Source organism: Heterodontus francisci, chromosome 27 (genome assembly GCF_036365525.1).
Source record: "Heterodontus francisci isolate sHetFra1 chromosome 27, sHetFra1.hap1, whole genome shotgun sequence".
In the NCBI taxonomy this organism is placed as follows: domain Eukaryota; kingdom Metazoa; phylum Chordata; class Chondrichthyes; order Heterodontiformes; family Heterodontidae; genus Heterodontus; species Heterodontus francisci.
Window position 1 is genome coordinate 16,650,197 of NC_090397.1, and position 12,594 is coordinate 16,662,790.

At 38.6% G+C, this 12,594-nt stretch overlaps 1 protein-coding gene across 1 annotated transcript in view; it reads right to left on the bottom strand.

The window, feature by feature from the left end:
- Window positions 1-2,459: 2,459 nt before the first annotated feature.
- LOC137384671 (vesicle transport protein GOT1B) overlaps window positions 2,460-12,594 on the bottom strand; it is a 31,688-nt gene continuing 21,553 nt past the window's right edge. Inside the window, exon 5 of the mRNA XM_068058920.1 lies at window positions 2,460-4,278. Coding sequence (XP_067915021.1) covers window positions 4,240-4,278 — 39 coding nt within the window. The 3' untranslated portion in view covers window positions 2,460-4,239. The remainder of the gene's footprint in view (window positions 4,279-12,594) is intronic.

Consider the following 12,594-nt stretch of genomic DNA (forward strand, 5'->3'; position numbering starts at 1 on the left):
TCGAGTGAACCTTCTCTGACTGCTTGTTAACACAATGATATCCTTTTTCAAATAAGGAGACCAAAACTGTACACAGTACTCCAGATGTGGTCTCACCAAGGGCCTGTACAGCTGCAGTAAAACTTCCCTACTTTTATACTTGATTCCCCTTGTAATAAATACCAACATTCCGTTTGCCTTCCTAATCACTTGCTGTACCTGCATACTAACCTTTGGTGATTCATATACCAGGAAACCTAGATCCCTCTGTACCACCGTGTTCTGCAATATGTCTCCATTTAAATAGTATACAGCTTTTCTAATCTTCCTGCCAACTTTATATTCAACTAATTAATTTTAAAAATCTGGAAATGAAAGCTAGTCTCAGCAATGGTAACCATGAAACTACCATCGATTGTCGTAAAAGCACATCTGGTTCATTAATGTCCTTTACAAAATCTGCTGTCCTTACCTGGTCTGGACTACATGTGTCACCCACAGTAATATGGTTGACTCTTAACTGTCCTCTGAATTCAGTTGTCAAGAGCAATTAGGAATAGACAACAAATGCTGTCCTTGCCAGCGATGCCCATATTCCACGAATCAAATAAATAAAAATTTGCAACATAGCCTTTGATCAGTCTCAGCTGTAGACAACAAACTCCACAGGCTAGCCACACAACAAATAGGATTCAAATATTTCCAGAACATTGCCTTCATAATCAAATATTTTGACCCACACCACCTATTGCAGTTGCAGAAATGTTAGAATTCCTACAGATCCACTGCATTGTCAACACTGGTCATTTTAGCTACCTGTTACAACCAGGTGAGAAAGGTGTCTAGGGCCCCTTTCAGCCTTCACCTGGTCTTACTGTAACAGAGTTTAATTTTAAACACACCGTGTTTTGAGCTCCCCCTTGGTGAATCCTTGTACACCACTTTCCAATAATAAGGCAAAGAAATGAGCACAAACAGGTTTTCTTAGGTTTAAAGAAGTGACATTTATTAAAACTTAAAACTGTAATTTGGTTAACGCATACGAATAAACGACGTTCCCACGCTAGCAATCAGACGATACATACATGCAGATAGGGACAAAAAAAAGAGAAAAATAAAGTGGAGAGGTTTGAGGTGATATCTTAAGAGTTTCTTGTTACTGTGCTTTGAGCTCACTGTAGACTCCTTTTGTAGTTAGTTCTTGCTTTTCGTTGGGGCCCAGTATTCTTCTTAAACCTTGTTCACTATAGGAGACTTTTCTCTTGGGGTTCATGTGTCCTCAATGGATTCCAAAGCTTGTGAGAAAGAGATAGGAGCAGGCAGGAGATATTGGGCGGCGCAGTGGTTAGCACTGCAGCCTCACAGCTCCAGGGACCCGGGTTCGATTCTGGGTACTGCCTGTGCGGAGTTTGCAAGTTCTCCCTGTGTCTGCGTGGGTTTCCTGCGGGTGCTCCGGTTTCCTCCCACATGCCAAAGACTTGCAGGTTGATAGGTTAATTGGCCATTATAAATTGCCCCTAGTATAGGTAGGTGGTAGGGAAATATATAGGGACAGATGGGGATGTGGTAGGAATATGGGATTAGTGTAGGATTAGTATAAATGGGTGGTTGATGGTCGGCACAGACTCGGTGGGCCGAAGGGCCTGTTTCAGTGCTGTATCACTAAACTAAACATTCTCAATCCAGGAGCTTTTCTGTCTTCAAACACTGTTTCTCCAATTTAAAACTCCCCTACTTGGCCAGCAGGTGGTTACGTGACCGAATGGTTTGACCAGGTCTCTTCTGTGTATTGGGAGCAGGGACTGGTTCCTTTCTTCCAACACTGTATGCTGGTATGCGAAAACGTCTTTCTGGCTAGGGACCTGGCAATTCCTTGTAATGGGCCCTCTTTGCTTCCCAGCAACAATTTGAAGTTTAATGTCCATGTGGCGAAATTAATGTTCCTCATTCTTGGCAGGTGGGTGCCTGCACTACCTCACGAGAACAACACATTAATGCAAGTAGGTACAGTTTCTTAACGGCATTTGCAGAAGTACCTAACTGCCTTGAGGGTCACTGAGCCCAGAATGATGGATGAAAAGATGGGCTGACTCTTGAAACTGATTTTCTTAAACCCATAAATTTAGGAGACAAACTGGGTTTAAGACTTGTGTACTTCCACAAACCTGCTGATTTTAGGACACTAGATATCAATTTCCTTACTATGGTGCATATCAAGGCAATTATCTATTTACCAAATTAAGAGAGATTTCTTTAAAGACAAATGACACAGAATACCTCCATCCTCATCAAATGGAGGGGGTGGGGGATGAAAGGAAATGAATTCACAGCAAGATGTAAAGTTTATGGGATTTCCTATCCACAAACCTTTGAAAATTAAAATAATTTAAAAAGTGTGTTCAGTAAGAGCAATATGTTGGAAGGATTGATATATTAAATACATGCAAACTTTTCTTTTCAGCACAACAGAAAACCAAGGATAACCATAATTAATTTTTATTTTCATTCTGCAGTCTGGAAAGATGACAGAATGCCAAGTTCTGGTCACATATTCACAGAAGATACACAATGCATTGACTTCTGCTCTTAAAGTCGGCAGCAGCTTACAAAAAAATGCAATTCTGACATGTTTAGCAGTTGCCATATACATTGCAAAAACAATTCCACCTATTTTGTGCTGGAACGAGTACTAGAATTTGCAGTATTGTGTTGGTGTGATACACAGAATTATACAATCAACCTGAATTCTATTCCTATAAAATTAAAAAATAAGTTGGAATTTTTTTTTCAAAATACACCCCCACTCTCAATTACATTCCTGGCTGACTTGTCCCAGTAGTTTGTGTCTCCAGCTGAGCTAGTGCCTTCGACAGTTACATACGAAAACACATGTCCCAATAAAGTACTAGTTCAGATTATGAAAATGATACCAGCAGCTCTGGTGTTTTCATATCATGTCATTTTAGAAGTTATTCGGTTTCTAAAGTTACAAAGTTAACAGGTGTCCTTTACGGACAATGAACCAATATAATATTTTTCAACGTTGTCCTTTTAAATAATTCATACAAATTATCTGATATACTGGTTCAGATAAGTTTTCGGTCGCTATTTCTAAAAAATCAGAAAGGTTGATTTCCATTGTAGAATTTCCTTTTGGTCAAGTACAGTGCACATGCCATTGGAAATTAATGTTATATTTACTATTCTGTTTTTTTTTAAATGACAAACATTTTCTTTCATTGGCAGGTAAATATAGGGCTTTCAAAAATATGTATGTATAAGCAACATATTGATATTCAGTTTTAGCACAATAACAATTGTCATATTAAGGGAACATTGTTAAAAAAATTCAGTGATAATCATTTGCTTCAAACATTTATTTACAATAGTTTAACACCAAAAGAATGTTATGTTTGAAAAGGTAACCTTTCTTTAAAAAAAAAATCTGCTTTAATATCTATAATCACCATCTGTTAAAGGTACATAATAAGTCAGAGATGTTCATTTGCACAAAAGTTCTGCCAAATGAGGCAGTCACAAAAGATAAAAACTCATCATTAACCTGACCTTTCACATAAGAAAATGCTGATATAACACAAGAGACAATGACGTGATCACAAATAACTGCAGGGAGACACACACACAAGTGGGGCAAGACAATCATGGATGTAAGCTAGTTTTTTTTTTTATCTAAAAGACAAGATCGCCCAAATATATAAATGAATAATGGGAAAAGGCCTGTCCATTCAAGTGTCTGATCACTTGATTTGCAAACCAAAAAGTGACTAGGTGAGTCAGAGTCCTCTTGGTTTTTCAAATTCACTTGTCTTGGTTGAACGAGGTTCAACGGAAAAGAGCAAACTTTTTTCAGTTGGTCTTGCTTGGTCCAACTCACCCAGTTTAAGGTCCACTTCCTTCCTGCTGATCATTGAGCAGCATTGATGGTAGTAGTGGTGGAGCCCACAGCCCAGCCCATCCTGCCCTCTCTGCTGGAGGATGTGTGATGCCAAGTATCCCGTATGGAGAGACATTCAGAAAACATGGAGGAAGGGAGGGAAAGGCCAACGAAGAGTGGAATTCATTGCCATGACCAGCTTTCCCCCACTGACAAAATATGTTGATACAAAGAATGTTATCAAGTTTTATTTGTTCCTACACAGGTAACTCAGTAAAATATAAATTTAGAAATGTTTGCCTTAGGTAAACCTTATAAATATATTATACAGTATACTTCTGTAGCAGTTGTCCATCCAGTCTCTGTTATACCATGCTGTTGCTTTCACCAACTTTATCTACAAACTGCAAAAGTAAAGGAAATTGTAATTAACCAAAATATAAGCAAGACCTGTGATTACATTAGGTTTAATCTTCAAAGACTTTGATACAGTTGTCTGACATCAGTGACAATTAAGATGCACATCCAAAACTCTCATTGCTGCACTGCCTATTAAAGAATCAGTGCAGTTCACTCACCTCCCAAATGGGAATTCTTTCTCCATGCACTGATCTAAAGAGCTGGGCCAAAAACAAAACAGCTTCTTGAGCCTCATTACCATAGGAATCATTTATATTAAGTAAATTATAAGTTTTGAAGGGGTGTTTTGATTTGTCTTTACTACTGGAACTGAATATGAAAGACCTGTGCTTGCTTTGGCAGTCCTCCATACTTGCAACACAAACCATTAACATCTATAGGTGCCCTCCTTTCAACACCAAAAAGAAAGTTTCTGATAAGGACAAGCTCTTAAGGAGATATTTTCTCCCTTTCCACACTGAGATCTCTCAATACTATACACCATTCTACGCAACTTTCCCCCAGCTCTAAAACCAGCTACCAGCATAGCTGGGAGCAGGCCATAATACTGCTGTTACCCACACTAAATTCTCAGTCAACTCAGCAACGATGATGAGTCTGAATGAATTCACTCCATTATTGCTGGTTTTGATCTAGCCTGGTTGTCTCATTAATCTGTATTAAAAACAAGAAATGCTGGAAATACTCAGCAGGTCTGGCAGCATCTGTGGAGAGAGAAGCAGAGTTACCGTTTCAGGTCAGTGACCCTTCATCAGAACTGGCAAGATACTAGAAATGAAAAAAGTCTTAAGCAAGTAAAGTGGTGGGTGGGGGGGGGTGGGGGTGGGGCAAGAGATAACAAAAGAGAAGGTGTTGATAAGACAGAGGGTCAGAGAATAATTGACCAGAAGGTCATGGAACAAAGGCAAACAGTATGGTAATGGTGTGCTGAAAGACAAAGCGTTAGCACAGAGAGGGTGTGAATAGACTGTAAAGCACTCCAAGCACAAACATTAAAAACAGAAACAGTGGGTAGGCACAGTAGAAACAAACTAAAAAAACTAAAATAAAATAACCAAATAAAAAAAAGAAAAAAAAAGGTGAAGCAGCGATTTTCTTGTACTTTTTTCAATTTAGTATACTGTATTCGCTGCTCACAATGTGGTCTCCTCTACACTGGGGAGACCAAATGCAGATTGGGTGAACGCTTTGCGAAACACCTCCATTCAGTCCGTAAGCACGACTCCGAGCTTCTGGTTGCTGGCCATTTCAACACCACTCCCCCACTCACATCTCTGTCCTGGGATTGCTGCAGTGTTCCAGCGATCAACACAACCTCGAGGAACAGCATCTCATTTACTGATTAGGCATGCTACAGCCTATCAGACTGAACATTGAGTTCAATAATTTCAGAGCATGATAGGGCCACCCTTTTTATGTTTAGTTATTTTTTCTTTTTTATTTGGTTATTTTATTTTAGTTTTTTTAGTTTGTTTCTATTGTGCCTACCCACTGTTTCTGTTTTTTTAATGTTTGTGCTTGGAGTGCTTTGTGCTTTACAGTCTATTCACACCCTCTCTGTGCTAACGCTTTGTCTTTCAGCACACCATTACCATACTGTTTGCCTTTGTTCCATGACCTTCTGGTCAGTTATTCTCTGTGACCCTCTGTCCCATCAACCCCTCTTTTGTTATCTCTTGCCCCACCCCCCCGCTTTACTTGCTAAAAACCTTTTACATTTCTAATATCTGCCAGTTCTGATGAAGGGTCACTGACCTGAAACGTTAACTCTGCTTCTCTCTCCACAGATGCTGCCAGATCTGCTGAGTATTTCCAGCATTTCTTGTTTTTATTTCAGATTTCCAGCATCTGCAGTATTTTGTTTTTATTTATCATTGATCTGTATTCCTCAAAAAGAACTGGAGAATAGTAGAGATGTACCAGTTTTTAAATAAGTACGGAGGCAGGAAAGGGGAAGAGGAGGGAGGGGAAGAAAGAACTAAAGGAAAGGTCTATGATACAGTGGAGGGCAGGAGTGATTAAAATCATATAAGGGATTATACTGCAAGGCAACAGGAGATTGTAATGGGATAAGTAAAGAAACAGATGGGTCTAGAGAAGCTGTAAATGGCAACAGCAGAACCAATACCAGGACCTACCCCAAAATGGGAGCGGTGGTTATGATCTGAATTGAGCTGTGTTGAATCAGAAAGTTATAAAGTGTCACATGTCTAAACTTTTCCAGTTGACAAAAGGCCATCAACCTGAAATGTTAACTATTTTTCTTTCTCCACAGATGCTGCTTGACCTGCATATTTCCACAATTTTCTCTTTTTGTTCCATGTTCTTCTACTATTCTTGATTCTTAGTGTCCTAGATTCCCTTAACATTCCTCTCAACCAATTCATCTCTGCAGTTAGTATCTTTCGCTTCATAAATTCTTGCCTTTTATCTAAATATCTTTAGCCTCCCATATCATGCTTTATCTTACAAAAGTAGAATCTAGTCCAATCCTTTTGTTGATGAATCATAGCAAATATTCCATGACTGCTTCCAAGTACCTGTTCGCCATATTTTGAACACAAATGTAAATGCACAACAGAGACATCCATAATCCAGTGCAATAGTATGAAAGATAGAGTGCATCGGGGTACAAATTGGGGCTGTAATGAATCTGATCAGTCACAGGACATAGACCTGTACCCATAATTTGCTGCACAGTAAGCTTTCTAACCCAATCTATAATAGGGAAGTGAGAAAAGTGCAGTGCATTGCATTCTCTAGCAGCTTGTAATAGCACCCTGAGCAGGTTTTCAGCCTACCTTCCTGATTAAGGAAGGTGCATAGCAAAGAGATACTTCAGTAAAAGGAAAAAGAGCAAAAAGTTAAAACATCTCATTGTCCATGGATTACAAATGAATAGGTTCCAAATACTGAACTGCTTATTGGTACTAACTGATGTGGTACGAATGACTGCATCATCCATTGGATTAACAATTGAAAAGAATGTTAATGGTATTTAATCTCATCATCTCCTCTGCACTTGCAGCACATACAATTTAAAAACTAAAGCAATCCTATATTGTAATGTTAGTATAAATGGAGCCAAATCTGATTATCAGTGTAGTGCACAGCTTGGGGAAAGCAATTTCATATCAAATAGAAACAGTACGGACCTCCTGAGATCAGCTCTATGATTGGATTTTTTATATTAAATTAGAACTCTTTCATAAATCTATTCCAATAGAAGACTCAATGAAGCATGCCATCCAGCCCAAGGAACATCATGTCATTGAATTTTTACCCTACAGATCTATCCTTTAATGTACCAGGAACTAAACTTCCCAAGATTCACACCATCTTTGGAGAGAATTATGCAGTAAGTGGCTTATTGGAAGATTGTGGGTGCACAGATGGTCATTTTCCACCCATTAATCTCAATGGATTGAAGATTGTGAGCAGCCCAGATGTGATTTTCCAATAGGCTGTCCTTTGTGTGAGAGTTCCAACCAGTGGCATAGGATCTGGGCCAGTGTCTCATGTACCTTTTATTAGCTTGCCTTGCAGTTTTTAAATTAAGGTCACAACATATTTCTGTTATAAAACAATGCTAAACTATATGGCTGCAGGCAGTAGTCTTCTCGCCAGGTTATGCAAAAAAAGTTATGAAAATGTAACAAGGTACGTACTTCATGCTCAGCCTCCTTTATGATATCGTCAGCTTTAAAGATATTTAACGGAACAATTATTAACAAGTAGCATAGTACCAGCAAACTCATCATTCAAAGTGTTAGATGGCTTGAATGTAAACATTTTCTTGCAGGTTCATTCAAAAAAAGGCAAAAATGAACAGAATGCATAACAGCAGATGATTTAAATGGAAAAGAGCTGTGAATTGGGAGTTTGAGATTTTAAATGTGGACTCCCAGAAACTGTTATCTTAGGAGGACTTTCTGGCACAAGGTGCAGTAAAGATAAGTTAGATTAACACCTAATGGTAGAGCACAATGAATCATTTCAAAACAAATTGAACTTGAGAGTCAGACACTCTTTGCCTGCAGAAGCAGAAACTCCAATAGTTTCAATGTGTTACCGATCAGCCCATGGCTGTTAGTTTTGGATTATGCCAATTTGAAAGGTCACTTTAAAAAATGTTTTTTGGAATGACTGATTCTTCTACTTTTACGGATAACATTTCAACCTACTTTAGTGCATGGCTATCATAATGCACAATTACTGAATTTCCACTTGGAGATCATTCACAACTCATTTTCCTTCACCCCTCATTTATATGAATGAGAATTTATAAAATGCTGAATATCATAAAGGGAGATGAGAACATTACAGTACAAGGAAAATGTTGCAACTATACAGCAGTTTATGACTTCAGCACATTCCAAAGAACTTTACAACCAATAAATTACATTTGAGGTGGTCAGCACTGCTGTTCTGTTGATAAATGCAGTCAATTGTGCACAGCAAGGTACCAGAAACAGCAAATTAGATGAATAACCAATTATCTGTTTCTGGTGGTTTTAGTTGCGACTGGAGTGTTAGAACTTACAGCTCCCACCCCACCCCCCCCCTCCCCACAACCCCTCCAAAATAGTATCATGGATCTTTTATAACTGGCACAACAGGAAGACATGACCTCGCTTAACAGTCTTCTGAGAGACAGTAGCTGTAACAATACAACACTCATTCAATATGGCACTTGATTGCCAGAATGTTGTGTATTCAAGTCCTGGAGCGGACTTTAAAACCACAACCTTCTGACTCAAAGGCAAGAGTGTTATCAACTGAACCAAGTGACACATAAAAGATCTCTCTATATTGTAGTACATGTCCAAGTAGAAGTTTCCATAAATAGGATAGGCACCAGTTCTGCCTTTCAAAGGCTCACCTGCCATGGCAAGGTCACTATAATTAGCAGACTATCTGACATCTCTCACTGGCTGCTAAAATGCAAAAATTGCAGGGAATACATTTGAGCTATAACTGCCTCTGTAAAGAGTAAAGACAGGTTACATTTTGGCAGGTACCCTTCAGAACTGAGGGGGGGAAACACACCTGCAACATTGACCTGTATTTTCTTTTTTGCAGAAGCTGTCAGACATGCAGGGTATTTCTAGAATTTTGTTTTTGCTTTTAAATTTCCAGCGTTTGCGTTTTTTTTTGTTTCCATTAAATATATTGGGCAGCACAGTGGTTAGCACCGCAGCCTCACAGCTCCAGCGACCCGGGTTCGATTCTGGGCACTGCCTGTGCGGAGTTTGCAAGTTCTCCCTGTGACCGTGTGGGTTTTCGCTGGGTGCTTCGGTTTCCTCCCACAGCCAAAGACTTGCAGGTTGATAGGTAAATTGGCCATTATAAATTGCCCCTAGTATAGGTAGGTGGTAGGGGAATTGTGGGGATGTGGTAGGAATATGGGATTCATGTAGGATTAGTACAAATGGGTGGATGGTTGGCACAGACTCGGTGGGCTGAAGGGCCTGTTTCAGTGCTGTATCTCTAAATAAATAAATATTCTCACCCTGCCCCCGCAAAACTATAACTGAATTATACACAGAAGTGAATAAAACTTAGACACCCCCACCTGAGATATAACTTGAGCATATTTCAATTATAAGTTAAAAAAAAACTGAAAGTGAAATGGGATGGAAAACCTAGGTGGAAGTCCTATAAGCATGAAATTACTACAAGGTTTATTCAATTATTAAACAATACAATATTTGTTGTGGAGTAAACACAGAATATTTAGTTAAATGCAATTAATTTGGCAAATTGCTTTTCTTTGGTTAATGGAAAGTAACTGTCCCCAGCAGTAGAAAAACTTGCACCGTAAATCAAGAATGGCACAAAGAAGATGCAAGCCAAAAGCACCCTCTACTCTGTCATAAGTGCGGCGTTTCCATTTTCCCCATCAACTAACCTTCTATAATCTGAACTTTAACTCAAAAATACTGGTAATTGGCTCCAGATGAGGGCTCCATATGTGACTAGACTTGTACGTTAATCTCCTCTGGGTAGGAGATGGTGCACAGCAAAGGTTTTCAAACGGGAGTCTCTGAACCCGAGTCAGTATATAAGGTCAGCAGATTTCTGTGATCTTCTCAATTTACTAAATTATTAGCTTGCTATTTCTATTGCTGTATACTAAAGAAAATCCTTCAATGATAGCACCAATTACTTTTATAGTGAGCTGTTGACCATATTAAATTTTTAAAATTTAATTGCTCGTCAGCAAATCAAGTAAATCGCTTGCCTGCTTTTTGCACTTCATTCCTAACGTATATGAAATGTAAATGAATGATCATTACCTATCTTTGGCATGTCTTCCTCATTCTTCAACTGAAGTTCATCTTCGATATTCATTGAAATTCCTCCCCCTGTCCCATCCCCGTTGCTGATTTGGAGTCATTGGCACTTTTTAAATTTGCTTTTTCAATAATTCCTCATTGTGCAGGCACTGTCCAGGCAGTCTCTCTGTTCTTGTGTGAATCTGCCCACTTTTCTGCCATTACATATCAGATATGTTCAATACAGTTGTGGAAGCAAACAAGACCTACACTCGAATTAGAGTCTACTGGTACTCCTATTAGTCGGGGAGGGCCCATTACACTTAAAAGAGAATAAAATGAAGTGTATTTTAGTTAAATGTTTCTTATCCTTAACATGCTTGAAAATATGATTATCCAAGCAATAGTTAATATTGAACTCTGTGCACAACAGGACAAATGGCTTAATGATGAGGATTACTTGATGCATAACACAGAACCGAGCATTACTACTGCAAAAGAGATATTCCAGATTTTTGGGTACTTTTGCTCTTTATTTCCCATCCACTTAGATTTTCATGGTATGCAGCATTCCTCACTTGAAAGGACAGATAATGAACTTATGCTCCTAGATCTTTACTGATACCACTCAAGCAAACTAAGGAAGTTAGAAAAGCAAAATTCCATAAGGTTCATCCACCTATTATCTCCTGCTGAAAACATGACAAGGACCCCTCCAATAAGAATTTGTAGCAGTAAGTTCTTCGGTCCCATGCCCAAAATAATGAAGTTCCAGCCACCTGGATTATCAATGATTTAAAGGATGTTAAATCTTCAATACTGGTTACCTGGAAGTCAAAATAAACACTGCAAAAACATTGACTTGTTGCATCAATCCCAACTGACTGCCAGATCACTAGATTATCCAAGCACTATGCAATTCAATGAGCTAAATAATATGGCAGATTCTCCCATATCTCAAACACAATGGCATCATCCCCCAAAAAAGCTTCATACACAGAAAGATAATCTGTGTCAACAAAGTATTTAGGGGTTTAAATGTGCTGCCTGTCTCTTCTAGCACTAATACAGAGAACAGTCTAAAAGTTTCCATTGTAGAAATACCAAATCCATCTGTTAGCAACTGAATACCAGAGATTAAAATGACTCTGCTAGCAATTCTACAGTGGAGTCACATATTTATATTCTTGATAAATAGGTGACAGCTGGGAAGTCTCCATTTGTATCACAGTTATGGACTCAACTTACATAAGAAAGTTTAGCTTATCTACCACCTATGGAAAACGATTTCTTTCAAAGGTCATAAGAGCTTCTCCAATGACATAACTTTACTTCCAACCAGGATCATGAAGTACACTGAAGGCAAGTGAAACTAGAAGCAACAACTAAGTACCGAATTCTCATTTTAAACAACTCAAAAATAAAATTCACTTAATTCACTCAAACCCAAGGAACCACCGTTGATGATACCAGGGACACACATTCAAAATAAAGTATTTATATCTTTAATTTCTTCCACCTTTAACTGTCTTTACACAATTTAACCTGAGAATTATCAATGCTTGCGATGCCACAATTGAAATGTAAAGGATTCAGTTGACGAGAAAGACAATATTTAAAAATACGAGTTTTAAAAAAACACAAATCCTGAAGACAGGAAGTGCGTTTAGTGCAGTTTTATGGGTGGGTAGTTCCCAGTAACTCACCCATGTGACCATTCTTCCTGTCTGAGATAGAATGCATGTGTCAGATTACTTGACCACAGGGAGCATTACAGACATAAGGATTTCTCTGGATGGATGAAATTGTTTCTTGAAGGATTGCAAGGGTTCTTACATCCACTACTCTATTCAGAAGACTTTCCCACACATTAATTGTTCTGCGTTTGAAGAAGTTCTTGGTATCAGTCCTAAAATTACTTTTTAATAGCTTGAACTTGTCCCCTTCTTCTACGCCTAAGGACTAACTTGAAGCAGTAATTCAGGTTAACTTTTGTATAACCCTTAATCTTATATATATCTA